At 30.6% G+C, this 27,316-nt stretch overlaps 1 protein-coding gene across 2 annotated transcripts in view; it reads left to right on the top strand.

Annotated features, from left to right (window-relative positions):
* LOC114335080 (tyrosine-protein phosphatase 69D-like) overlaps positions 1 to 27,316 on the top strand; it is a 729,328-nt gene that overhangs the window by 444,281 nt on the left and 257,731 nt on the right. For both annotated transcript variants that reach the window (XM_050654333.1, XM_050654334.1), the window contains one exon: positions 24,885 to 25,071. In XM_050654333.1, the coding sequence (XP_050510290.1) occupies positions 24,885 to 25,071 (187 nt within the window). The remainder of the gene's footprint in view (positions 1 to 24,884; positions 25,072 to 27,316) is intronic.

Raw genomic sequence — 27,316 nt, 5'->3', positions numbered from 1 at the left:
GCTTTCCTCACTCCATCCTGGTATTGACATTATTGCTTTAAGTGAGACCTGGTTGAACAAGGATGTGTCCAGTCTAGAGTTGTTTCCTGATCAATACGATGTGTATAGAAAGGATCGAAAATTTGATGTTGTAGATAAAACCACTGGGGGAGGCGTCTTATTAGCGCTGAAGACGGAGATTAAATCGTCTGTTATCGATGTATCCACATACGATCTACAGTTTCCCCTAATCGATATGTTAGCTGTAAAATGTTGTGTTGGTTATAGAAAATTTTATGTTTTAGTTCTTTATATTATTGATAAGTTAAGTTCTGAAGACTTCGAATACTTTTTTGAATGTTTAGAACAACTGGATATATTTAATGAAACCATTGTTATATTAGGTGACTTCAATGTACCCAAGTTTGTAGATCAAAGCAGATTAGATATAAAAACATCAACTGTATTAGATTTTTTAAGTTTATTTAATTTAGTTCAATACAATGATGTGCCTAATAACTTAGGTCGTTTGTTGGATTTAGTAATGTCATCAGAGAAATGTGATATTATTCATGATGATTCTTCACTGGTTAAAGAAGATGGTCATCATCCTGCACTTATGATAAGGATTAATAATTTGGGAAAAAAGGAAATTAGGTTTTTACCAAATTCTAATTCGAAAATGTATAATTTTCGGAAAGCAAATTTCACTTCTCTGTATTCTGAACTATTACAAACTAATTGGGACTTTTTAGATAATTACAATGATGTAAATATAGCATTAAAGCAATTTTATAATATATTGTATACAATAGTTGATAGATATGTTCCGGTATACAAAAATTATAAACATAAGTATCCAAATTGGTATCACTCAGATATTATTAAAAATATTAAACTCAAAGCCAAAAACCGTCAAAAGTATAGAAAAACAGGAAACGAAATATATCACATAGAATTTAAAAGATTGCGCAAAGTTATTAAACAGCAAATTAAAACTGCATATAACAATTACATTGAAAACATTCAAGACAGTATTACCATTGAAACAAAATCATTTTGGTCTTATGTACATACTAAAAATAAGTCATCGCGAATTCCAGGTGAAATGTGCTATGAGGGAAATACTTTTGATAATTCCCAGGATATTGTCAACGCTTTTAAAACATTTTTTGAAAAAGTATATGTATCTACTGAAAATAATGAACCAGAGGACATCAGCGTTCAGGGTTTTAATTTACCAACCATTAATTTTTTGAAATTTGAAGAAAATGAAATTCTGGAAGCTATTAAAAGATTAAAAAATAAAATGACGACTGGTCCAGATAATATTCCAGCATTTCTAGTTAAAGATTGTACACGAATATTTGTCAAACCGCTTCAAAAACTGTTTAACTTGTCTTTGGAAACTGGAAAATATCCTGAAATATGGAAAGAGTCAAAAGTATGTCCTATATTTAAAAATGGAGTTAAATCTGATATATCTAATTACAGACCTGTCTCTCTGTTGTGTAACTTCTCAAGGATTTTCGAGATTGTTCTGTATAATCGTATATATCCGTGTGTTCGCGGCTATATTGCACCTTTTCAACACGGATTCATAGATAAACGATCTACCGTCACAAACCTGGTAGTGATGACACAATTTATTTCTGAATTATTAGATGAACAAGGACAAATTGATGTCGTATATACAGATTTCTCGAAGGCATTTGATAAGGTGGTTCATCCGTATTTATTATCCAAGTTATCAAATTTAGGATTTTCTGTTAATTTAATTAAATTCTTTGGTAGTTATTTAATAGGAAGGAGACAGTATGTATTCTATAATGGCTTTAAGTCAGATTTAATTCTGTCTAAGTCTGGTGTTCCGCAAGGCTCCAATCTAGGACCGTTATTATTTTTACTTTATATTAATGATTTGTTTCAAGAAATTAACTGTAAAAAATTGTGTTTTGCGGACGACTTGAAAATTTTCTGTAAGATCGACACTATTGGCGATTGTTTAGAACTTCAGCGTAACTTAACTGCTATTGATACATGGTGTACTAATAACAAACTACTATTAAATTCTGCAAAATGTAAAGTAGTGAGTTTTTGCAGGAAATTGACGACAGTTAACTTTAACTATATAATTCAGAACTCTGTTTTGGAAAAATGTAATAGCCTCAAAGACTTAGGTGTCATTTTTGACTGCAAGTTAACTTTCAATTTGCATATTGAACAAAAAGTTTCTGAAGCTATGAGAATGTACGGTTTCATTATTAGGAATTGCAGAAACTTCACCAACATAACACCAATAAAATTATTATACTATTCTCTAGTACGTCCAAAATTAGAATATTGCAGTTTAGTTTGGTATCCTATATATAATTGTTATACAAAAGATATTGAAAAAGTACAGAGAAAACTTATAAAATATCTGATATTTAAAATTGATGGAATCTATCCTAACCGTGGATGTGATAATAATACATTATGTTGTAGAGTTGACATGGTTAGTTTAGAATTAAGGAGAGAAATTAGTTCATTAACATTTTTGTATAAATTATTACATAACAGTATTGACTGTAGTGATTTATTAGCACAAATTAATTTAAATGTTCCTCGAGTTAGATCTAGATCAAACGTTTTATTTAAGTGTCCAAGAGCAAGAACAAATATATTAGTTAAATCGCCTCTTTTTGTCATGTGTAAGAATTATAATAGTATTTGCAATCATTGTGATATTTTTTCGTGCTCACTTAATGATTTGTTAAAAATGGCTTCTCTTTACTTAGATTAGGTCTCTACTATTACTTTGTAGATGTTATACTAATGAATTATGTGATTATTTTTTTTCTGTATTTGTCCTATAAATGGGAAACTGTTGGGCAATAAAGCTATTATTATTATTATTATTATTATTATTATTATGTATTGCTTACGATGGCCCCTGGGAATGTGTTTCTTTGCTGTAGCAATTATTGCCCCTCTAAACCTTTCATAATTTTTGTATGTTGGTGGAATCCATCGTAGGATTTTATCGAGTTCGTTGGTAAAGGCGGGCCAGTTACCTTTGTTAAAGTTCCAGCGTGGTCGTGGAATGGTTGTGACTAGTGGGATTTGGATACCAATCTCAATAATGATCGGCCTGTGCTGGCTATGCGGGAAGTCATGAAGTACTCTTCTCTTGGTTGGTAAGGGGTAGCTTTTCTGGTTTTTGCTCACAAAACATAAATCTGGATTGTACTCTTGTTTCCATGCCGCCGATTTAAAAGTGCCCCGGTCTTTGGCATCGAAGACGTGATGCAGGTGGTTACTCTCTGCCCAGTCTAGCAGAGTCTCCCCATTTTCATCGTTATTTCTGTATTTCCATTCTTGATGATGGCTGTTAAAATCACCTAAATAGATGGCGGGATGGGGCCTTATGTCTATGACGTGGCTTGGCCATGTAATACTTGGGGGTTTATAAACATTTGTCACTTCCATTTCACCTATTTTGGTAACGGTCAAATGTATATTATCTTGCATGGTGGCAGATATGAGGTGAGCGTTTTCTACGGAGTTTTTTACGTAGTTGGCGGTACCATAAGCATGGTGATAGGTTGCTCCCAGAAGATCATAGCCTGGAATTTTGCCTCTACTTGCGAGTTGTTGTTCGTTCGCAGCATGGGTTTCCTGTATGACTACCAGGTCGATGTCGTTAGAAAGTAGTATGTTTGACAGCATTTCGCTTTTGGATCGACTAATGCCTTCAATATTTATCTGACAAATCCGGACAATGGGTCCCAGAGTTCTAGTCGCTTGGTTCTCATAAGAACCATTTCTTGGTTGGGCGTTCATGTTTGCAGTTGTGTATTGGCCAGGAGATCGTTAGATAGTTTGGCCGCCTGTTCGTTCTAGCTCATTTAGTGTTAACCAGAGGGCACGTGCAGAATTCTTCTGCGGACGCGAGCTAGTTTACCCTCCGATGCTACCCTGCTAACTTTAAAACCCCATGATTAATTATTTGTATGGGAAATAAGCCACAATTAAAATGAAAAAAATAATTTTATTAACGTTTCGACGCCCAAATCGGGTGCCGTTGTCAAAATACAAAATATTACTAAAATAAACTAAAGTGTTGTTGCTAAGCAAAAAAATTCTTCTAATAATTTATTTAATCTCACTCATTTATATTGGCAATTCAGACATATATTATACATTTTAAAGTAGAAGACTTTAAAATGATATTGCCAATATTTATGAGTTGCGTTCCTGGGACGACTTACTGAAAGATAGTTCATTCGATTACATGAAATTAACCCCAACTCAAGAATATCCGTCATAAAAAATTATAGCATGTGATATGTCTTTAAAAAGACAACCAAATGCAACGACAGTAAAATTCTCGCGTTAGAGACTTCATAGTAAATCACAAGGGAAAACCAGGAAAAACCTGTGATACTATCCCGACATCGTAAGTATTTGGTCTTACATTAATTTACTCTCAAAAAATAATACCAAATTCTGACTTGTAACATGTTTAAATTATAAATAATATTAATAATACTAGATATATAAGTAATACTAAAATATAAAATATGTACTAGCTCGATATTATTGACTTACTAATCTTGGTATTTTCTTTCTATTGACTTCCTCTTTCAGTATGGGTAACCACATCCTACTGCATTCTACCGAGGAATTTGCGACACAATTGGTTTCATTTAGCATAATTAGAGCCGCTTCTTTGATTTTTCTCTTTTTACTATCTGATTCTTTCAGGACTATACTTGAATCTCTCCACTGAACTCTATGTTCATTATCCCATGCGTGTTGACATATCTGAGATCTCTCAAATTCTCTATTTTTAATATAAGATTGATGTTCATTTATTCTAACGTCTAATGGTCTTGATGTCTCACCTAAATAAAATTGTTCGCATTCACAAGGTATTTTATAAATGCAATTCTTTGTTCTTTCTTGATCATTGTTAGGTTTAGTTTTAGATAGAATAGATCTCAATGTGTTTGTTGTTTTGAATGTTGTTGAAATGTTGAATTTATTTCCTATTGTTTTAAGTTTCTCGGATAGTCCTTTTATATATGGTATTGATATTTTCCTCGTATTATTTCTGGTGAATGTTGTAGGATCCCGTTCTAAGTTGTTCTGTTCCATTCGATCCAATCTTGACAATTCCTTATTTATAAACGATAAAGGATAATCATTTTTTAATAAAACAGATGTTAACAATTGTTTTTCTGCTAAAAATCTAAAACTAAACCTAACAATGATCAAGAAAGAACAAAGAATTGCATTTATAAAATACCTTGTGAATGCGAACAATTTTATTTAGGTGAGACATCAAGACCATTAGACGTTAGAATAAATGAACATCAATCTTATATTAAAAATAGAGAATTTGAGAGATCTCAGATATGTCAACACGCATGGGATAATGAACATAGAGTTCAGTGGAGAGATTCAAGTATAGTCCTGAAAGAATCAGATAGTAAAAAGAGAAAAATCAAAGAAGCGGCTCTAATTATGCTAAATGAAACCAATTGTGTCGCAAATTCCTCGGTAGAATGCAGTAGGATGTGGTTACCCATACTGAAAGAGGAAGTCAATAGAAAGAAAATACCAAGATTAGTAAGTCAATAATATCGAGCTAGTACATATTTTATATTTTAGTATTACTTATATATCTAGTATTATTAATATTATTTATAATTTAAACATGTTACAAGTCAGAATTTGGTATTATTTTTTGAGAGTAAATTAATGTAAGACCAAATACTTACGATGTCGGGATAGTATCACAGGTTTTTCCTGGTTTTCCCTTGTGATTTACTATGAAGTCTCTAACGCGAGAATTTTACTGTCGTTGCATTTGGTTGTCTTTTTAAAGACATATCACATGCTATAATTTTTTATGACGGATATTCTTGAGTTGGGGTTAATTTCATGTAATCGAATGAACTATCTTTCAGTAAGTCGTCCCAGGAACGCAACTCATAAATATTGGCAATATCATTTTAAAGTCTTCTACTTTAAAATGTATAATATATGTCTGAATTGCCAATATAAATGAGTGAGATTAAATAAATTATTAGAAGAATTTTTTTGCTTAGCAACAACACTTTAGTTTATTTTAGTAATATTTTGTATTTTGACAACGGCACCCGATTTGGGCGTCGAAACGTTAATAAAATTATTTTTTTCATTTTAATTGTGGCTTATTTCCCATACAAATAATTAATCATAAAAATGCCACAAGGAAATAGCTTCAGAACAACATTAAAACCCCATAAAACGAAATCAAATTCAAGTTTTACAAAACCTGCTTAATTTTGTAGCAAATTTTGTGTAAATCTCTATAAAATTTGGCACTAAGTTCGAAATCTTAAAAATAATCTAGCGTTGCTAACTACAATGTAGCTGAATAACTGTCATCTCCGATACATAATTTAATTAAATTTGCGATAAGATCTTTTAAATAAGATAATGTTAACCATCCAACAAATAATTTATATTGAAAAGTGTTATGGAATTGAAGCTGTTTCGTACCGACATGCGATTAAAACATTCAATGAAAAATATCGAGATGTACTTGTTTCGCGGAATGGATTGAAGAAACTGATATTCAAGAAAGAAATTCAATGAGACAGGATCTGTTGAAAACAGAAAAACAGACAATTATACTGCCACACTAATTTAAGATATTTTTATATAATAGAAGTATAATTATTATTACTTCTTACCTTTTATTTATTTTTATATTAGGTCGAAATATTTCATATCCTTTATTAGAATACGGGATTATAATGAAATATTGCTAAAATATAACAAAATGATAAATTTTGCATCTTATTTTTGATGTTTTTGTTGCAATGACAATTGATATTGACATAATAAAATGTGCGAGGTTGCGAATTTTTGTCGTAGCTTTAACTCAGTTTCGAATATTGATGGGAATTTTAATCAAAATATTGATAAGAGTTGACAAAAAGGAAATAGTATATCCGCAGTACAGCAGTGGGAGCACGCCAAATAGAATTCTATTTTGCTGACGTCACAAAATAGAATTTCATAATGGGAGAATCGACGGTTGCTAGGCAACGTGACGTCACTAAAATAGAATTCTATATGGCGTGCTACCGCACCAGTTGTAAAAAAACAATGGATTTTAGGGTTACATGATATTATATTAAAAAGGGGGGTATATAATTTACTTAAAAAGTAGAAAAGGCGAGGTATTAGTGGATATTATTAAACGACGCGTCCGGGAAGGAACAGAAATTTGGACAGATCAGCGGAAAAGTTACTCCAATTAAAAAATAATGTGGCTATATTCACAAAAACTGTGTATAGTATATTGATCAGTTTATGTAGAATTCATTATATGACAGCGATTCTAAAGATATATTTGAATATAGTAGAAGCCATTAACCAGAAATATAAATGATTCGACGCCCGTAGGGCGCCGGGGTCTATTGTTCAATGCAGACGGCCGTAGGACGTCTACGTGTATTGCTCCGTAGGAGCAATATACCCACATGTTTTATCTTAATTAATTTTGTTTAGGTAAGGTTGGGTTTAGTTAGGTTTGGTTAGGTTAGGTTTGGTTTGGTTAGGTTTCGTTATGTTAGCTTAGATTCCCTCAATGAGCCGTGAGATAACCTACCGATTCAGGGTTGCCATATGAAATTTCTGGATCTTCCTAGACGGAAGCTTTAATGTCCCCTGGAAATCCCTAACCCAATTCACAAGCACAGAACATACAATTGTTTACTATTCCGTCTATGATACAACAAAAAGAAGAAGGAATTATCATCATCAGCTTTCAATCTCAACAAAAAAAGAAGAAGATGTCATTGTCAGATGTCAATCTCAACAAAAAAGAAGAAAACGTCATTGTCAGCTGTCACTGTCAACAAAAAAGAAAAAAATGTCATTGTCAGCTGTCAATATCAACAAAAAAAGAAGAAAATATCATTGTTAGCTGTCAACGTCAACAAAAAAAAGAAGAAATTGTCATTGTCAGCTGTCAATCTCAACAAAAAAAGAAGAAAATGTCATTGTCAGCTGTCAATGTCAACAAAAAAAGAAGAAAATGTCATTGTCAGCTGTGAATGTCAACAAAAAAGAAGAAACTGTCGTTACCATTTGTCAGCTGTCAATGTCAAGAAAAAAAAAAAGAAATTGTCATTGTCAGCTGTCAATGTCAATTTGTAAGACAACATTAAACGTATTGTTAAATTTGAATTCTATTTTTCATTTTAATTCTACTTTTAGTGTTTTAATCTATAAAACTATGAAGAATATTGTGCTTTAAATTTTTAATTTGAGTATGCAGAAATCTAGAAACAATATAATAATCGACATCTGCAATAGTATTTTGATGTGTATTAAACTGTATGTATCGATCTGTAAATTTGTGCCGAAACTTGTAATTATTACTGTAAATACTAGTTATTAAAATTAGTTTTGTCTCAAATAGTGACTAATAACAATTGTGTTATGTGTTAATCATCAAGAACAAGCTGTAAATTCGGTCAGTAAGAGATGTTTTACTTAATAATCTTCCAACTTAAACATATTCAGTGTCAAACTGTCAATAGTTTTTCACTGTTGCTATCATGTCCCAACGGAAGCCAACGTTTAGGCAACCGGTATTGCGGTGATGTATCCAAGGTTATCACTTATTTCCAGACATCCAAAGCGTTAATACAAACAAATTCAAGTTACTTTTGACTACATCAGTAACAATTTAAATCAATGTTCCCCAACTGTTAGCAACACCATGTCTGGACCCAATTCTTCCAGTAATCTTACTAGTTCATATGAAACTGCTATTATGACTAAACAACGTCCGAAGTATCCCAAGAAGACCGAAGCAATTTTATAATTAGTTGTACGTCTCTATAGTATCCAATTATTGAATATCCATTTTTTTTTCTTCATAATTTTTACCTAATGTTATTTAAGATTTAGAAATTAACTGTTATAATAATTAGTTTTAAGTCCTTATTGTAATTAATTATTGTATAACCAATATTGTTTGTGTCAATGGCCATTGCTGCCGAGACACATAAATTTAAATAAAAAAAAATTCGTTTTTTATTTAAACTAATGGATATTTCGCAAAAAATTTTTTTGATAATGGCTTAAAATAATGTATATTTGCATATTTTTCACAAAAATTTCCCGGATTCCTGTGGCAGCTTAATCGTCCGGCACCAAAGATCGAAAACAACGTATAATGATGCAGCTACTGCCCTAGCTATGTAGTCTAGTCAGTAAGGGAAAATCCAAAGATAAGTTTACGAAAAAGAGCAGCGGAAGTTGGCTTTAGCTAAAGTCACTTACAGAAAATATTCGAGCAAAACAATATTCATCCCTTCAAACCAAAATTTCTTCACACCTTACAATATTGTGATTATGACATGAGGCTTGACTTTTGTGCAATCATTGGTGAAAAACTTATGAATGACCGCTTCTTTCACTACAATATTCTATTTTCCACGTTATATTGAAGTCTTTGTTGAACGCTTAGCATTGTCGAAAAAAATGACAATTCACAAATTATTTACCGGAGTTGACAGTTACTAAGCTACATTGTAGCTTAGCAACACTAGATTATTGTTACGATTTCGAACTTAGTGCCAAAATTTATAGGGATTTATATAAAATTGGCTACAAAATTAGGCAGGTTTCGAAAAACTTGTAATATTATTTCGTTTTATGGGCTTTTAGAACAAGAAAAGCTTTTCATCAAAAATGACATTTTTTGCTTAAATTGAAAATAAAAACCTTTTTTATCTTGGGCACCCCATCCGTGGACATACTGTATATGTAGAGTTATACAGTATGTCCCTGTAAGTTGTATCCATATGGAAAACTTTTTTATTATTAATTTTACGAAAAAAAGTTATTCTTCATAAAAAGCTCTGCATGGTCCAAAACCTAAGATTCAACCATCAGATATCAAATTTTATGAATATTATACGAGGTATGTCAAAAAGTTTGAATTTCACTCAAGAGAAAAGTAGCTTTATTTTTCACAATATTGAAAATTGCTATTATGAAAAGTTGTTTGGAATTAAAAACTATATTCTAATATGCAATTACATCCTTCTAATTGAGAAAACAAATTTTTGAAAAATTATGGACAACTAACAATATTTTCAGTCATTTTAATTCTAATAACTCTTTTACTATTAATTTTACGAAAAAAGTAATTCGTAATAAAAAGTTCTGCATGGTTTAAAATAATCTAAAACCTAAAATACAACCATCTTATGTTAATTTTATACGAGGTGTGTCAAAAAAGATAAATTTAGATTAAAAGTAAAGTACCTTTATAGTTCAAAATATTTCAATAAGAAGGATGTAATTACATACTGAAACATGGTTTTTAATTCTTAATAACTTTTCATAACAACAATTTTCGATATTGTGAAAAATAAAGGTATTTTACTCTTGAGCCACATTCATATTTTTGACATACCTTGTATAAAATTGATAAAATTTGAGGTAAGATGGTTGTATTCTAAGTTTCAGACCATGCAGAACTTTTTATTAAGAATCAGTTTTTTTGTAAAATTAATAATAAAAGAGTTATCAGAATTAAAATAACTGAAAATAAAGTAAGTTATCCATAATTTTTCAAAAAATAAATTTTCAATTAGAAAGATGTAATTGCATATTAGAATATAGTTTTTAATTCCAAACAACTTTTCATAATAGCAATTTTCAATATTGTGAAAAATAAAGCTACTTTACTCTTGAGTAAAATTCAAACTTTTTGACATACCTCGTATAATATTCATAAAATTTTATATCTGATGGTTGAATCTTAGGTTTTGGACCATGCAGAGCTTTTTATGAAGAATGACATTTTTTCGTAAAATTAATAATAAAAAAGTTTTCCATATGGATACAACTTACAGGGACATACTGTATAATTGTATTATGATATAGTTAAATGTAAATGTACATTATAATTTTATGAAATACGTCCACCAATAATAGCCATTTCTTATTAATTAGATTCATTAACAGTGGGTAAACATTTACGCTTATAATGTTTCGAAAACAAATAGAACTTGAATTGACTATTTCTTGTTGTATTTTTACAATACATAAAAATTTGGTAATAGTAAAGTATAGTTATAGTAGGCAACCAATTATTCAGCCACGTACTAGGGGTAAGCAGCATTTAGGTATTTTTGTAAATTATTATAATTTAATTTTCGAGTAGTTGAGAATTATATTTTTTACTAATTAAAATAAAAAAAGGTCGTAGAAAAAGTATAGTATTCTACTCGCATGTAAATGCTATTACTCACTCTGATAAATGCGAACTCCATCATCGTGAGTAAAAGCCATCATTACATGCTCGTTAAATAATATACTATTATCCACATAATATTTGCTACTTAACGGCTGAGTGTAATAAATTGAGATGTCAATAATTAAAAAAATATATATTTGCTACTTTTCGTTATATCGGAAGATATTATGCTTATAACTTCGTTTTTTAATGAGATACCCTATGTATATTTACATTTTTTAATTCTCCTCGATGTCTTCTTTCTTAAAATATGAGATTGTGTAATATGAGGGACAATTTAAAAGATAATTACGTATTTTATTAATTTAGTATTAATATTCACACCCTGTAAAATTCAAATGCATCTGTTTCATTCAGATGAACTTTAAAATTTAGGCTCTAACTAAACGTTAAACTGTTATTTTTTTTATCCTACAAAAATAATAAAATTTTTATGACAAAACAATTAAAATTTGGTTCTCTATCATTTTTTATGCAAATCTATACTTGCAGTTCAAAATCAAAGATTTATCAAAAGAAAAGAAAATTTACGAAAATTTGAAAAATTCTGATGTTTTTAAATCATTTTTTTAAATATGCATTCTGCAGCGGTCAAAATTTTTGACGTCATTACTTATGCTAAAGTAAATAAACTCTTATAGGGACTACTATAAGTTTTATTTTTGTGGAAATGGCGTATTTTATTTTTCCATTTTTCCAAAAACAAACAAAAGTAGTGTTCTCTTATTTTCAACTTAACCTAATTAATTTTGATGCTAATAACTTGGATAACTTATATTTGTGTATTTGTCGGAAAAAATGCACTAGGTATATACAGGGTGCGTGGGGACGAACGCCCCAAACTTTAAGACTGTGTAATATACGTAATAATAATAATTTAAAATAACTCATATTTGTTGTTATTCGATTTTCACTTGTTTGTGAGATACGGGGTGTTAAAAATTTTCTTACAAACTGACGATTTATTTATTGCTCTAAAACTGATTGAGGTGTGCAAATAAAATTTGGTGGGTTTTAAGACGTAGTTGTTGCGCATTTTTTGACATCCAATTAAGAATTTTATATTCACCATTGGCGCTCGTAGATACGTTTAATGGTCTAAAATTGTTTAAAGAACGAAAAAATAGTACGCCATTGAGATATTTTAAATTAAAAAATATTTTTGAATTCCCCGTCCAATTTTTGACAAACAATCTATGTTCCCGTTTGTTCATACGACGCGACGCTTCGTTTTCATGCAAAAAATAAAAAATTATCTTAACGCTTACAAAGTATTCTAAATAAGTTTTTCACATTCATCGCCAAGGAAATAAGGAAAAATATATCATGTTCGGGACACTTGAGCAACCAGGTTGCAAATGGGTTTTTTGAGTACTATATTACTATATACCTAATACATTATAAATACAAAAATGCCCGTCACAGTTTGGACGAGAAATTTAGATATTAACAAATAAGCTTCAAAAATGGGAGTCTGTTCGTTTAAATCGCTACAGTTAAAAACAGGGTTATATCTTATTTATAATATTTTTCTTTTAGTAAATGAGCCAAGGTTTAAAATAGCGCTTTTTGAATTTTGGTCCGATTATTTGTTGCTTCGGATATTGCAAAATAAAACTAAAATTTCTTAAATAAAAAATTTGCTATAACTTTTACGAAAATTAATTTAAGACTTTCATATTGCATGAAAAGTTGAGTCAAACAGTCCACACAATGCACAAAAATTTTAAGACGATTCGTCAATTAGTTTAAATTTTATTCAATTTGATTATCCCAAAGAGCTTTTTTTCGCATTGTGTTGTTCAGAAAATAATAATGATATAGCAATTCTGTGGAAACATGAAAGAAGAATAGTCATATTTTAAACGCATTTAAAAAAATCAATAAAAAGTCATCTTTTTATCACTCCGAAAACATTTTACTAAAATAGAGTCATTTTTTTCTTACAAACAATTTGAATAACTTTGTTAATATTGACTGTAGGCTAAAACTACAATGGGATTTGAAAAACTGGTATTTTTATACGAATTTTCAACGAAAACCTTTTCGTCTAGGTTAATTACGCTCACAGTTAGCCTCTTTTTAAATTTAATTGACGGCTACTTTGTTTATAACAATTAAGCAACATAACTAGAGCCATTTTGAAGTTGAAGGTATATAGTTTATGTGTAAAAGTTTGAGTAAACTTTAAACCTCAACAGAGTGGTTAATAAAGTTTTAAAAATGGCGTTCTAACGGAATTGATTCGTGGTCGGTGGAGGGGAATTATTAAAATCCGTGCACTCAAAAGATGAAACTGATTCTTGAAACATATGCTGCGATTAATATCGCCGGAGCTTGTTGATGAATTTTGATCATATTTTTTTTAATTTGTATGTACTCGTAGTCTTATAGAGTACATTATGTACACACATCCCCACCTAGCATTACAAAATGTTAGGGGGAACTAAGCTTATCACTCAGGGATAAGAAAAATAGATTACTACCGATTCTAAGACCTACCGAATATACATATATAATTTCATAAAAATCGGTAAAGCGGTCTCGGAGGAGTATGGAAACTAACACTGTGACAGGAAAATTTTATAGATGTAAATATATAGATGGCCATTAAGAAATAGGGGTTGGTGATAGAAGAGTGAAAATTAAGGGTTGTATGTATTTTTGAATTCTATCATATAAAATTAAGGTAGATAATTTTGTCCAAAAAAATTAAAAAAAAATGTCAGGGGGGCAACCGCCATTATAACTTATGGGTATAAAAAATAGATTAAAACCTATTCTCCGTCCTATAGAATATACGTGTAAAATTTCATAAAAATCGGCCAAGGCGTTTCGGAGTAGTACGGTAACTAACACTGTTACAGGAGAATTTGATGTATATGTTACCGGCCAAACCCGATTTCAGGACAAACTAGTTTGGTCTAGGCCAAACTAGTTTTTCCTAACCGCGTTAGGATAAACTAGTATAGCCTAGGCCAAACTAGTTTATCCTATCGCGCGTAGTCCAAACTAGTTTATCCTGATTTAAATAACCACACTTCAGGCCAAACTAGTTTGGCCTAGGCCAAACTAGCTTATCCTATCGCGCGTAGGCCAAACTAGTTTATCCTGATATAAATAAACACACTTCAGGCCAAACTAGTTTATCCTGATATAATGAAGACTCACATTTCAGGATAAACTAGTACGGCCTAGTTTAAACCAATTTAGCCGAGTCGAAAGTAATTTAAACTAGTTTGGCCTGAAGTATGTTTATTTATTTCAGGATAAACTAGTTTGGCCTACGCGCGATAGGATAAACTAGTTTATCCTAACGCGTCCTATCGCGGTTAGGACAAACTAGTTTGGCCTAGGCCAAACTAGTTTGTCCTGAAATCGGGTTTGGCCGGTAACATATACATGGTGTCCCAGACTAATTTAGCCAGGCTATATCTCTTAAACGAATAGAGATTTTTGAATAGGACAAAAACTGATCTATTCCATTTGTAATATACTTTAATACGGCGTAGAAAAAATCATCCCCTAAATATTCATCCCTTAGTTACAACCCTTAACTTTAATTTTTTTAACAGCACCCTGTATATTTTTTTATACTTTTGGATGTGGTCTGTTATGGTCTAATTAGCAGATTTTTTAAAAATAAATCGGTTATTAAATAGTCAAAAAATATCAGTTTATTTTTTATTTCTTTATATTGTTCTGAAGCTATTTCCTTGTGGTATTTTATATGATTAAATAAACATATGGGAAATAAGCCACAATTAAATTAAAAACATAATTTTATTAACGTTTCGACGCACAAATCGGGTGTCGTTGTCAAAATACAAAATACTACTAAATATAAACAAAAATGTTGTTGCTAAGTAAAAAATTCTTGTAATAATTTATTTAAGAAAATTCATTCACTCATTTATATTGGCAATTCCGACATATTATACATTTTAAAGTAGAAGACTGTAAAATAATATTGCTAATATTTATGAGTTGCGTTCCTGGGACGACTTTACTGAAAGATAGTTCATTCGATTACATGAAATCAACTCCAATTCAAGAATATCCGTCATAAAAAAATCATAGCATTGTGATCTGTCTTTAAAAAGACAACCAAATGCAACGATGACAGTAAAATTCTCGCGTTAGAGATTTCATGGTAAATCACAAGGGAAAACCAGAAAAAAAAACCTCGTGATACTGTCCCAACATCGTAAGTATTTGGTCTTACATTTAATTTACTTTCAAGAACAAATACCAAATTCTGACTTTAATATGTGTTAATTATAAATAATATTAATAATACATAGATATATAAGTAATACTTTTGGTATTTTCTTTCTATTGACTTCCTCTTTCAGTATGGGTAACCACATAATACTGCATTCTACCGATGAATTTGCGACACAATTGGTTTCATTTAGCATAATTAGAGCCACTCCTTTGATTTTTCTCTTTTTGCTATCTGATTCTTTCAAACTTGAATCTTGAAGCTCTCCACTGAACTCTATGTTCATTATCCTATGCGTGTTGACATATTTGTGATCTATCAAATTCTCTATTTTTAATATAAGACTGATGTTCACTTATTCTAACGTTTAATGATCTTGAGTTTCACCTAAACAAAATTGTTCGTATTTATAAGGTATTTTATAAATGCAATTCTTTGGTCTTTCTTAATCATTGTTAGGTTTAGTTTTAGATAGAATAGATCTCAATGTGTTCGTTGTTTTGAATGTTGTTGAAATGTTGAATTTATTTCCTATTGTTTTAAGTTTCTCGGATAGTCATTTTATATACCGGGTGTCCACTTATATTTTCCCCCATTTGAACTGCCTATAACTTCTAAACTCTTCAAGATAGAAATATGCGGTTTTCGCTGAAATGTTTTATTTTAGTAAAAGTTTTGTCTGAATGGATTGAATTTTTTATATCGCTTTCAAATACGAAATAAAAAATGGCGGATTTTTGAAAACAACTTTGTTGACTTTTTTTTTAATGGAACACCCAGTATATTTTTTTGTAAATTAAAAGAAAGGTCATTCACCTATCCAGCGATATAAAGTTTTTCAAAATCGGTTGTCAAATCACTGAGTAATTAATTTTTAAAATGAGGGTTGCAACGAGGATATCACATACATAAACAACATAACTGAGAAAAATTATATTATGTTATGTGATTTCCACATTGCATCTCTCATTTTAAAAATTAATTGCTCGGTCATTTGGCAACCGATTTTAAAATTTTTTATATCGCTGGATAGGTAAATGACCATTTTTTCAAGACTCAAAAAATATACTGGGTATTTTAATAAAAAAAGTCAACAACGTTTTTTTTTCAAAAATTCCCCCCTTTTTTTGTTTAAAAGCGATAAAAAATGGTAATTTACGTAAAAACTAGAAAAAACGGTCATTTATCTATCCCGCGATATAAAAAATTTTAAAATCGGTTGTCAAATGACTGAGCAATTAATTTTTAAAATGAGAGATGCAATGTGGAAATCACATAACTTGCTTAGTTATGTTATTTAGGTATGTGATATCCACGTTGTACCTCTCATTTTAAAAATTAATTACTCAGTGATTTGACAACCGATTTTGAAAAACTTTATATCGCTAGATAGGTGAATAACCTTTCTTTCAATTTACAAAAAAATATACTGGGTGTTCCATTAAAAAAAAGTCAACAAAGTCCTTTTCAAAAATCCGCCATTTTTTATTTCGTATTTAAAAGCGATATAAAAATTCCATCCATTCAGATAAAACTTTTACTAAAATAAAACATTTCAGTGAAAACCGCATATTTCTATCTCGAGCCGTTTAGAAGTTATAGGCAGTTGAAATGGGGGAAAATATAAGTGGACACCCGGTATTATGGTATTGATATTTTCCTCGTAATATTTCTTGTGAATGTTGTAGGATCCCGTTCTAAGTTGTTCTGTTCCATTCGATCCAATCTGGGCAATTCCTTATTTATAAACGATAAAGGATATTCATTTTTTAATAAAACAGATGTTAACAATTGTTTTTCTTCTAAAAATGAATTTTCGTTAGAACAAGTAATTTTGGCTCTATCATATAAGGATTTAATGATTCCCTTTTTAACGTTGATGTTGTGATTTGATTTGTAATTGAGATATTATAATAATTATAATAATTTTTTTATGTGACTAATTATTTATCCAGGCCATATCTCTTAAACGAATAGAGGTTTTCGAGTGGGACAAAAACTAATTGTGCAATACACTTTAATATGGCGTAGAAAAAATCATCCCCTAAATATTCATCCCTTAGTTACAACCCCTAACTTTAATTTTTTTAAAAGCACCCTGTATACTTTTATATAGTTGTATGTGGTCTTCTATCGTCTCTATTCAACAGATTTTTTTAAAGATAAAATTGGTTTGTAAACAATCAAGGAAATATCAGTTTATTTTTTATTTTTGTTAATTATGATTTAGTTATTAGGAATTAAAGTTAGGGGTTGTAACTAAGTGATGAATATTTAGGGGATGATTTTTTCTACGCCGTATTAAAGTGTATTATAAATGGAATATATGAGTTTTTGTCCCATTCGAAAATCTGTATTCTTTTAAGAGATATAGCCTGGAAAAATGAGTCTGGGAGACATAACAAAAATAAAAAATAAACTGATATTTTCTTAATTAATTACAAAACGATTATATAAAAAAAATAAAGTTAAGGGTTTAACTAAGGGATGAATATATAGGGGACGGTTTTTCTAAGCCATATTAAAGTATATTACAAATGGAATTGATCAGTTTTTGTCCCATTCGAAAATCTCTATTCGTTTAAGAGATATAGCCTGGCTAAATTAGTCTGTGACACCCTGGATAGAAGTAACTGAATTAAATAATAAAAGTGGCTAACTTTGACCCTAATTAACCTAGGCAAAAAAGTTTTTCTAAAAATTCGTGTAAAACTACCAGCTTTTGAAATCCTAAAGTACATTTGCTCTATAGTCAATATTAACAAAGCTATTCAAATTGTTATAAGCCAAAAATGACTCTATTTTTCTAAACTGTTTTAGGAGTGATAAACACGACTTTTTAATGATTTCTTTCAGCACTTTGAAAACATAGCTATTTTTCTTGCATGTTGTTTTCACAGAATTGCTACATCATTATTATTTTCTGAACAATAACATTGCGAAAAAAAAGCTCTTTGCGATAAACAAATTGACTAAAATTTAAACTAATTGACAAATCGCCTTAAAAATGTTTGTGCATTACACTAAATGTTTTACTCAACTTTTCTTGCAATACGAAACTCTTTATATTCGAAACTTTATTTTTGAAATTCTAGTTTTATTTTGCAATTTCCGAAGCAAAAGATGATCGGACCAATATTCAAAAAGTGTCATTTTAAACCTTGGCTCATCTCCTAAAAGAAGAATATTATAAATAAGATATTTATTGACCCTATTTTTACCTGAAGCGATTTAAACGAAAAAACTGCCATTTTTGAACCTTATTTGTTAATAACTAAATTTCTCGTCCGAACTTTGACGGGCCTTTTTGTATTTATAATGTATTAGGTATATAGTACTCAAAAAACCCATTTGCAACCTGGCTGCTCAAGTGTCCCGACAAAAACCTTATTTCTCTGGACTAATAGAAACTTCGTCAAACACTTTGTAAGCGTTAAGATGTTTTATTTTTTGCATGGAAACGAAGCGTCGAATGAAGAAAGGGAAAGATAGATTTTTGTGACAAATTGAAAGAGGAAATCATGAAAGATTTTTAATTTGAAATATCTCAGTAGGGTACCATTTTTATCTTTAAACAAAATCATACCCGTACGCGCGCCGATGGTGAATATGAAATTCTTAATTGTATGTCAAAAAATGCGCAATACCTACGTCTTAAAACCCATCAAATTTCATTGGCACACCTCAACCGGTTTTAGGGTAATAAATAAATCGTCTGTTTGTAAGCAAAATTTTAACACCCTGTATCTCGGAAACGAATGAGAATCGAATAACAACATATGAGTTATTTTTAATTATTATTACAGTGGAACCCCGATAAGTCGGCCCCCGATAACCCGGAAGTCCGGCTAACCCGGACCGATTTTCATCAAACAACAATTTAACAAATAAACAATTTAACAATTTTATCAAATAAAAATGTATGTAGGTCAAATAATATTTGAGAGATAATGTGTATTTGTGTAATTTGAACACATATAAGTACAACAGTAAAAATGATTCATGCACACGGCGGCAGGCAGAGCGACCGTCTCAGCTTATCGGAAAGAACAGGCACCTGTCTGTATTCCTTTTCCGTTATTGATGTCAAACTGTCTTAGCATTGTTTAAAATAGACGTGACTATTTAAAAATTCTTTTTTAAAACAATGGCCTTAGTCTGTTCTTAAATAACAACATTGTTTTAATCACTTCCGTTCTGTAATCGTGCTTCAGATTGTGCCTGAATTTTGTCTACGTAATGGTAACAAAACTGTAATGTTAACAAAACGTAAAAATGTTGTGACAATGGAAAAGAAACTAGAAACATTAGGTAGGATTGATAAAGGCGAATCTTTAAAATAAATTTATTGCAGCATCATAATATGATATTATGATACCATAGGTCTGGATCCCGCGTATGAAAAAAAAGTTGATTAATAGCAAGCTAAAAATTTGTTAATAGCTTAAGGGTGTCTAGTCGGATAAACTTTGATATATGAGAACACTGGAACAGGGGCAGTTTTAATTGTGGAACAGGTAAAAAATCTGGAACGGTCAGAACACGAAAATGGCACATTTGTTTTGTCCGACAGAACAGACATAAACTCTCCGAACAGAGATTAAACTCTCATGCAAAAATCAGACTGCTATTTATCACCTGTCATAATTCCTGTCATTTGACATATTCTACATGTTCCACTCATTAAAACGCCAATTTGGTGATAAATAGCAGTCTGATTTTTGCATGAGAGTTTAATCTCTGTTCGGAGAGTTTAAGTCTGTTCTGTCGGACAAAATACATGTGCCGTTTTCGTGGTCTGACCGTTCCAAATTTTTAGCCTGTTCCACAGTTAAAACTTCCCCTGTTCCAGTGTTCCCATATATTAATGTTTGTCCGACTAGACACCCTTAAGCTAATAACAAATTTTCAGCTTGCTATTTATCAACTTTTTTTTCGTACGCGGGATCCAGACCTACCATATTATGGTGTCGGTACATCTCTACAGTATGACTGAGTTTTTTACCAAGAAATGAACAAAACTCTACACTCTATACAACTATACGTAATTTAGATGTGTACTGTGCATATGTGTTTCATGTTTTTGTAATTATAATGGAGGTTATTTATTAATTTTTACTATATTCTCCGGCTAACCCGGATTTTCGATAACCCGGATCGGCCGCGGTCCCGATTAATCCGGGTTATCGAGGTTCCACTGTACTTATATGTTACAGTTTTGGGCGTTCCTCCCCACTCACCCTGTATATTCAATTAGCTATAATTTACTTGGACTTAATACTAAAAGGTTTTTTAAGTAAGAAATGTATTCGAATTTTTATTAGCTTCAACTTTTGTAACAATAACGTTTTTCTAAAACTTATGTAACATGCTTAAACATGCATTTTTTCACAAAAAAATATTATTATTTAATAACTCAAAAAGTATTGATTGTTTTAATAAATTTATTATTTAACAAATTTTGCTTAGAATTTGTCCCTTTTTCGACTCATGAGGTAATTTTCAATAAAATAATTTTCACTCCCACGAGAAGGTGTGGCATCCACCCGTAGGGTAAAAGAACAATTTGCACCATGTCACTTTATTTCCTGAGGTAAGCAGGACTGCAGTGACTGCACCATTTGTGCTATAGAGGTTTCGGAATTATAATAATAGACCAGGACGCATCTGTAAAAATATTAGTACATTTGGACGTTGAGAGGTGACTCAGATTTTTTTCCAGAAATTGCTTGAAAATATCTCAAATAATAATATTTGTGTTATCCTCCCTCTCAAAAAGGTCCGGAACATTGTTTAAATAATTAAAATGTCAAAAAATGAAGGAAAAATTCGATTTTTTTCTTCGTTTTTTGATTATAACTTTAAAAGTATTTATTTTCGAGAAAAGTTGTACTGACGTAAAAGTTGCGTAATTAAATTTCCTACAATATAGAATTGGTTAGAAATTTAAAAAATAGTCACCCTTGTTGCAAAATAGCAATAATTGCGAAAAAACCATACAAAAACAAATATTCGCATTTTACGTTTTTTAACCATTTACGCTACACTTAGGACCTTCATATTTCATCCAGAAAAAATTTATAATACAGTAAAACAATACTGTCAATTTCATTATGATCGGTTCAATAGATTTTGCAAAATAAATTTTGCAATCCAGCTTTCGAAAAAAAAATTCATTTTTTCAAAATGTTACAAGACTGAAAACAAAGCAGATAGCAAGTTGAATTTTTTTTGCGTAAAGAAATGTACTTTAACTTTCATATGCAATTTTCAAAATTAAAATTGATTAACTACTACGGCGTCAGGAATTTTTTTAAATAAACATTAATTATTGGTGCTACGCGCAGGACAGCGGATAGTTTGCCCTGATTGGGCATTTTAATGACCTTTGATAATAATTGATACATTTTAATTTTTATTGCATTTCGATATAAATAAATCAATTTGTTTATTGCGAAATAAAAACACATACTCTATCTTTTGAAATAACACTTTTTTTAGCAAAAACTTTCTTTGTTCATATATTTTAATTTAGAGAATAAAAGTTTATTATTTTTAAACATATGCAATTGTTTAAACAATATTTCACAAACAAAAATAAAATTAGTTTGATTTTTGTGGAATTAAAATATTAAAATACAACAAAATATAGAGTAAGAAAATAATGTATTAGATAATAGTCGAGGAAATGAAGCCTTTTAGCTCGCAATTTTTTCGTCCAGCATGGATTTACTTCAAATTTTCACAGAAGGTAGAAAATAGTCCAAGGATCATTTTCTATATCATGCTGCTGTACGCTAAAACCTTGGGGGTAGTTGTCACCCCATCTCGGGGGTGAGAATTTTTTAATACATTTCAACCATGTAAATCGATGTAAAAAGTAACTTTAAGAAAAAACTGTTTTTTACATTTTCTTCGTAAAACTAATATTTTTCGAGTTATTCGTGGTTGAAAGTAACAGTTTTTCGACGGAAAGATCGACTTTTTAGAGAGTTTTTTGAAAATAACTCGAAAAATATGCATTTAATCAAAAAAACTGTAAATATCAAAATTGTATCTTTTAGTAACACAAATAAAACTGTGTTTCTATAATATTTTTACGACCAATACAAACCGAGATACGGCATGTTAAAGGTTAGCTTTTTTCGCCAAATGCATAATTTGAAATAATCAAAGCCAAATACCGGGAAAACTTTGCATTTTTCTAGGAAAACTTATATCATGTTTTTTCAAGCATACAATAAGATCTTTCAAAAAAAAAATAATAAAAATTTCTAACATAAAAGTTGAGCAACTTGTGATCAAAAAAAGTCAGTACCTGTTTTTCTCTTCGAAAAAAACAGTGAAAACATCCCCCTAACTGCCCTTGTAACTAAAAATTGGTCTTTGCTTTTTTGTATTTCCTTTTATATTTATATTATCAATACACCCAAGAAGTTTGACCTATTTAAAGGCCTAATTTTAGAAAAATTGGAGTTTAAAGGAAAATTAATTTTTTGCAATTTTGCATTTTTTATCATTTTCTTCAAAATATCTCCGAAAATACTAGAGATACGAAAAAAATGATAGACTACTAAATTGTAGCTTTTTTAATAGCTAAAATTTCCTTATGCATATATTTTCATTATAATGAACAGTTAACGAGATATAGTTGTTTAAAACATCTATTTACGAGCAAACATCCCCTTATTCGAGCCCTTTAAACCCACCTCAATTAAAAATTAAGAGATCTTACGGAATTTAATTCACACAGTCTTATTACTCTTCAAAAATCCTACAAAACTGTTAGTAAAAAAATGTTTATAAAACTAATTTTTCTTTTTTCGAAAAATTCGTATAGTCATCTTATAGAGCATTTTTAATGTACCTATATAATACCACAGAGCCGGTTCGTACACTGGATGACTAAAAAACTATTTGTATGTGTATTTTTATATATTTCTTCTTTAATTCTACTTTTTTTTCTGTATAGATCTATTAAATTTTCTACTTATAAAAATTGCAATGTTATTAAGGGGGGTTTTTAAGGGTTGAAATATTGGATATATCCTAAAGCATAAAACAATCATTATTTAACCAGTGAAAACCAAATTTTACCTATATTAAAGTTTACAATGTTTTTTTATAATTTTTGACAATAAGGGTAATTTACACCCCTAAAAATAATCAACGCCCTTGAGCATGATATAAAATATGAAGTACAGGGTTAGATGATCCTAACCCCAAATTTTTATGTAAATTGATGCAAGCCGAAATTATTTTTTTAGGATAAGTAAACTTTTCATATATAACTCCAACAAGGGTGGTTATAAGGGTTGAAATATTGTGATATTATTATCTTAAAGCACAAAACAATCATTATGTAACTAATAAGAAACAAATCTTGACAATATTAAAGTTTAAAATGTTATTTTATAATTTTTTACAATTAGGGGTGGTTTTCACCCTTAAAAAACCAAAAGCGTACAATGGCTCAATATAGAAAATGAACTAGAGGGTGAAATGAGCCTAATCTCAAATTTTTGTACAAATCGATGCTGGACGAAAGAATTGCGAGGTTTTGCTATTTTTCCAGCTTCATTTCCTCGACTAATAAAGATTGGAAGAAATTTTGGTAGAAATCAACTTGTGTGAATCGAACACCGCTGTCCTGCGCGTAGCACCAAAAATTAATGTTTATTTAAAAAATTTCCTGACGCCGTGGTAATTAATCGATTTTAATTTTGCAAATTGCAAATGAAAGGTACAGTACACTTCTATAAGCAAAAAAAATTAAACTTGCTACCTGCTTTATTTTCAGTCCTGCAACATTTAAAAAAAAATGATTTTTTTTGCGGATGCTGGATTACAAAATTGATTTTGCAAAATCTATCAAGCCGATCTTAATGAAATTTACAGTGTTGTTTTAGTATATCATAAAGTTTTTCTGGGTAAAACGTGAAGGTCCTAAGTGTAGCGTAAATGGTTGAAAAATGTAATATTGGAATACTTGTTTTTGTATGGTTTTTTTCGCAATTATTTCTATTTTCCAACAAGGGTGATTATTTTTTAAATTTTTAACCAATTGTGCGTTGTAGTAAATTTAATTACGCAACTTTTATGTCAGTGCAACTTTTCTTAGAAATGAATAGTTTCAAAGTTATAATCAAAAAACCAATAAAAAAATCGAAATTTGCTTCATATTTTGACATTTTGATTATTTAAACAATGTTCCGGAATATTTTGAGTGGGAGAATAACTCAAATATTATTATTTGAGTTATTTTCAAGCAATTTCTGCAAAAAAAATTGTGTCACCTCTCAACGTCCATCTCAAAACAGATGCGCCCTGGACTATAAAGGTTTACTATGATTTTAGGTATTAAGAAACCTGGCGTGTAAAAAAGATAAGGAAAGTACATTTTCTAATGTAACAACATCAGAAACGTCATTGACTTTAAATTATTTAGAACCTTACACCAGATACAATGTGCACATTCAAGCCAAAAACGATGAATTCCTAGGAGAAATTTTTTCAGCAACTGTAGAAACTCTGCCTTTAAACAGTATGTATTTTTCTAATTTTTTTTATTATGAATATTTCTCTACTAAACTTACATCCTACATTTAATGACAAGAAAGACTACTTCTTGTATTTGTCTAGATTATTCGAGATAGGTACGTAGATATTGTCTAGAATAGTTGTTGCTGTACCGTCTTTCAAAAATTGTATGAAGGCACTCGATAATCAATGGGGAACTTGGATATATGTTTAAATATTAAAATAATATTAAAACATATAAGTGCGATGTCACATCATGCGTTTTGACTGGATGCGGTGAAGACTCATCCGTTTCCAACACTACCGGACCGACCTGTCACACTATGCGTTTTGACTGCATGCGATGGAAACGCATCCGGTCAAAACGCATAATGTGGCATCGCACTAAGGTAACATGATCTTAAAACCCAGAAGTAGTCGCGCTCACTTCTGTAACGTGAAGAGTCGCGTGTTAGATTTCATCTCAAAATACGAATTTTAATACGAATTTACAACAAATTTTTATTTTATAGTATTTATACTCCTTGTAATGGTATTTAATGGTAAGTAATTTCCTATAGAAATAACTCCTTGTAATGGTATGTAAGTAAAACAGGTTTACATTGCATAATCGCAGAGTGCATACATCTGCATGCGTTTGCGAGCATAAGAGCGTTTGTTTTTGCCAGCATGTGTGCATACGTATATGTATTTTTTTAAATATTGGCTTTTTTATTGATTTTATAGCATCTTTTTTACAAACATTCAATGTTATAACTCTGGTTTTTATTTGTAGCATTTAGTATACTTGTAACTGTTGACCTGATAATGCTCTACATATTGTAGAGGGCGAAACCGTTCCTCGGAAGTTAAACAGTAAATGATTGCGAGTACGTCTGTTCTTTACTGATATAAAACTAAGATATAAAACTGATGAATTATTTCTGTTTCTAGAGGAATTAGGGTTTCCACCGATAGTTGTGGTTACTGAGCACTGGCTTGAAGTCAACGAGCCTTTTTTTGTAGAAAAATATTCTACTATTGCTAGGTATGACCGTCCAAGTTCAGCTGATGGAGGCACCCTAATTCTTTCTACAAATAATGATTTTTCTCTGGTAACAAAATATGACTTCCTATTAAGTGAAGCATTCTTTGAGTTTTCCATAGTTTACAGTAAGAACCTTAATCTTTATATGATTTGCATTTATAGATCACCTGACTCTTCCGTGGAACTATTTTTTCAGAACCTGCTTAATTTGTTAGATGACCTGCCCCATAAAAGCAGAAAAATTTTAGGCGGGGACTTCAACATAAATTATGCTGCTGCTTGTGCTATACAAATATCCCTGATCAACATATTTGAATCATATGGTCTATCAATGCACATTGATTCTCCTACAAGGGTTACAAAAACTTCATCTACCATAATTGATTATATTGTCTCAGATTCCTCACCCCGTGATGTCTGCCCTACAACTGTTAATGCGGGACTCTCTGATCATGAAGCGGTTTTTACGAAGTTTAACATCTTTAGAAAGTCCTCCTCGAAAACTCGACGTTTAGGCAGGATTTTTTCCGGTCGGAACTTTTGTAAATTCCAAAGTTTATGCTTAACCTCTGAGTGGCACTTTCCTTCTATGGACGTCGATTATAATTTCAGTGGTTTTTTGAATAAGCTAGTCTGTATCTTCAATGCAGCATTTCCTTTAATCACAGTTAAGCCCAAACATCGCAAACCCTGGACTACCAAAGGTATCCGCATATCAGCCAAAAACATGCGTTCACTATTGTACATCAAGAAATTTACTACCACCGTCTCTGTTACTGAATATATCACCAAGTACAGGGCAATCTATATAAAACCTATAAAATCAGCTAAAAAATAGTACTATCAAAATCGTCTCAAAAGCTCTAAAAGTGTTGCAAAAGAAACTTGGTCCATAATAAACGATATTCGAAATAAAACTCACACAGCTCAAACATTTTCCCATCCAGACCCAGAAAATCTAAATGAATACTTTGTTAATGTGAGTAAAAATATAACATCAACCATTGTGTCACAACAAGATCCCATTTTCTATCTCCCTAATTCAGGAAAGGTTTCGAATTCATTCTTTATAAGACCGGTTGATATATCTGAACTGATCCAAACAATCAATAGTATCAAAAGCAAATCTTCTTGTAGTACCGATGGACTATCCATAAAAATTTTCTCCAATCTCCCAGACAATGTGTTGGAAGTCCTCATCTCTCTAATTAATGATTCTTTT

This window comes from Diabrotica virgifera, chromosome 6 (genome assembly GCF_917563875.1).
Source record: "Diabrotica virgifera virgifera chromosome 6, PGI_DIABVI_V3a".
In the NCBI taxonomy this organism is placed as follows: Eukaryota; Metazoa; Arthropoda; class Insecta; order Coleoptera; family Chrysomelidae; genus Diabrotica; species Diabrotica virgifera.
Note: the sequence above shows the minus strand (reverse complement) of the source record. Positions and strands in the feature narration are given on the sequence as shown.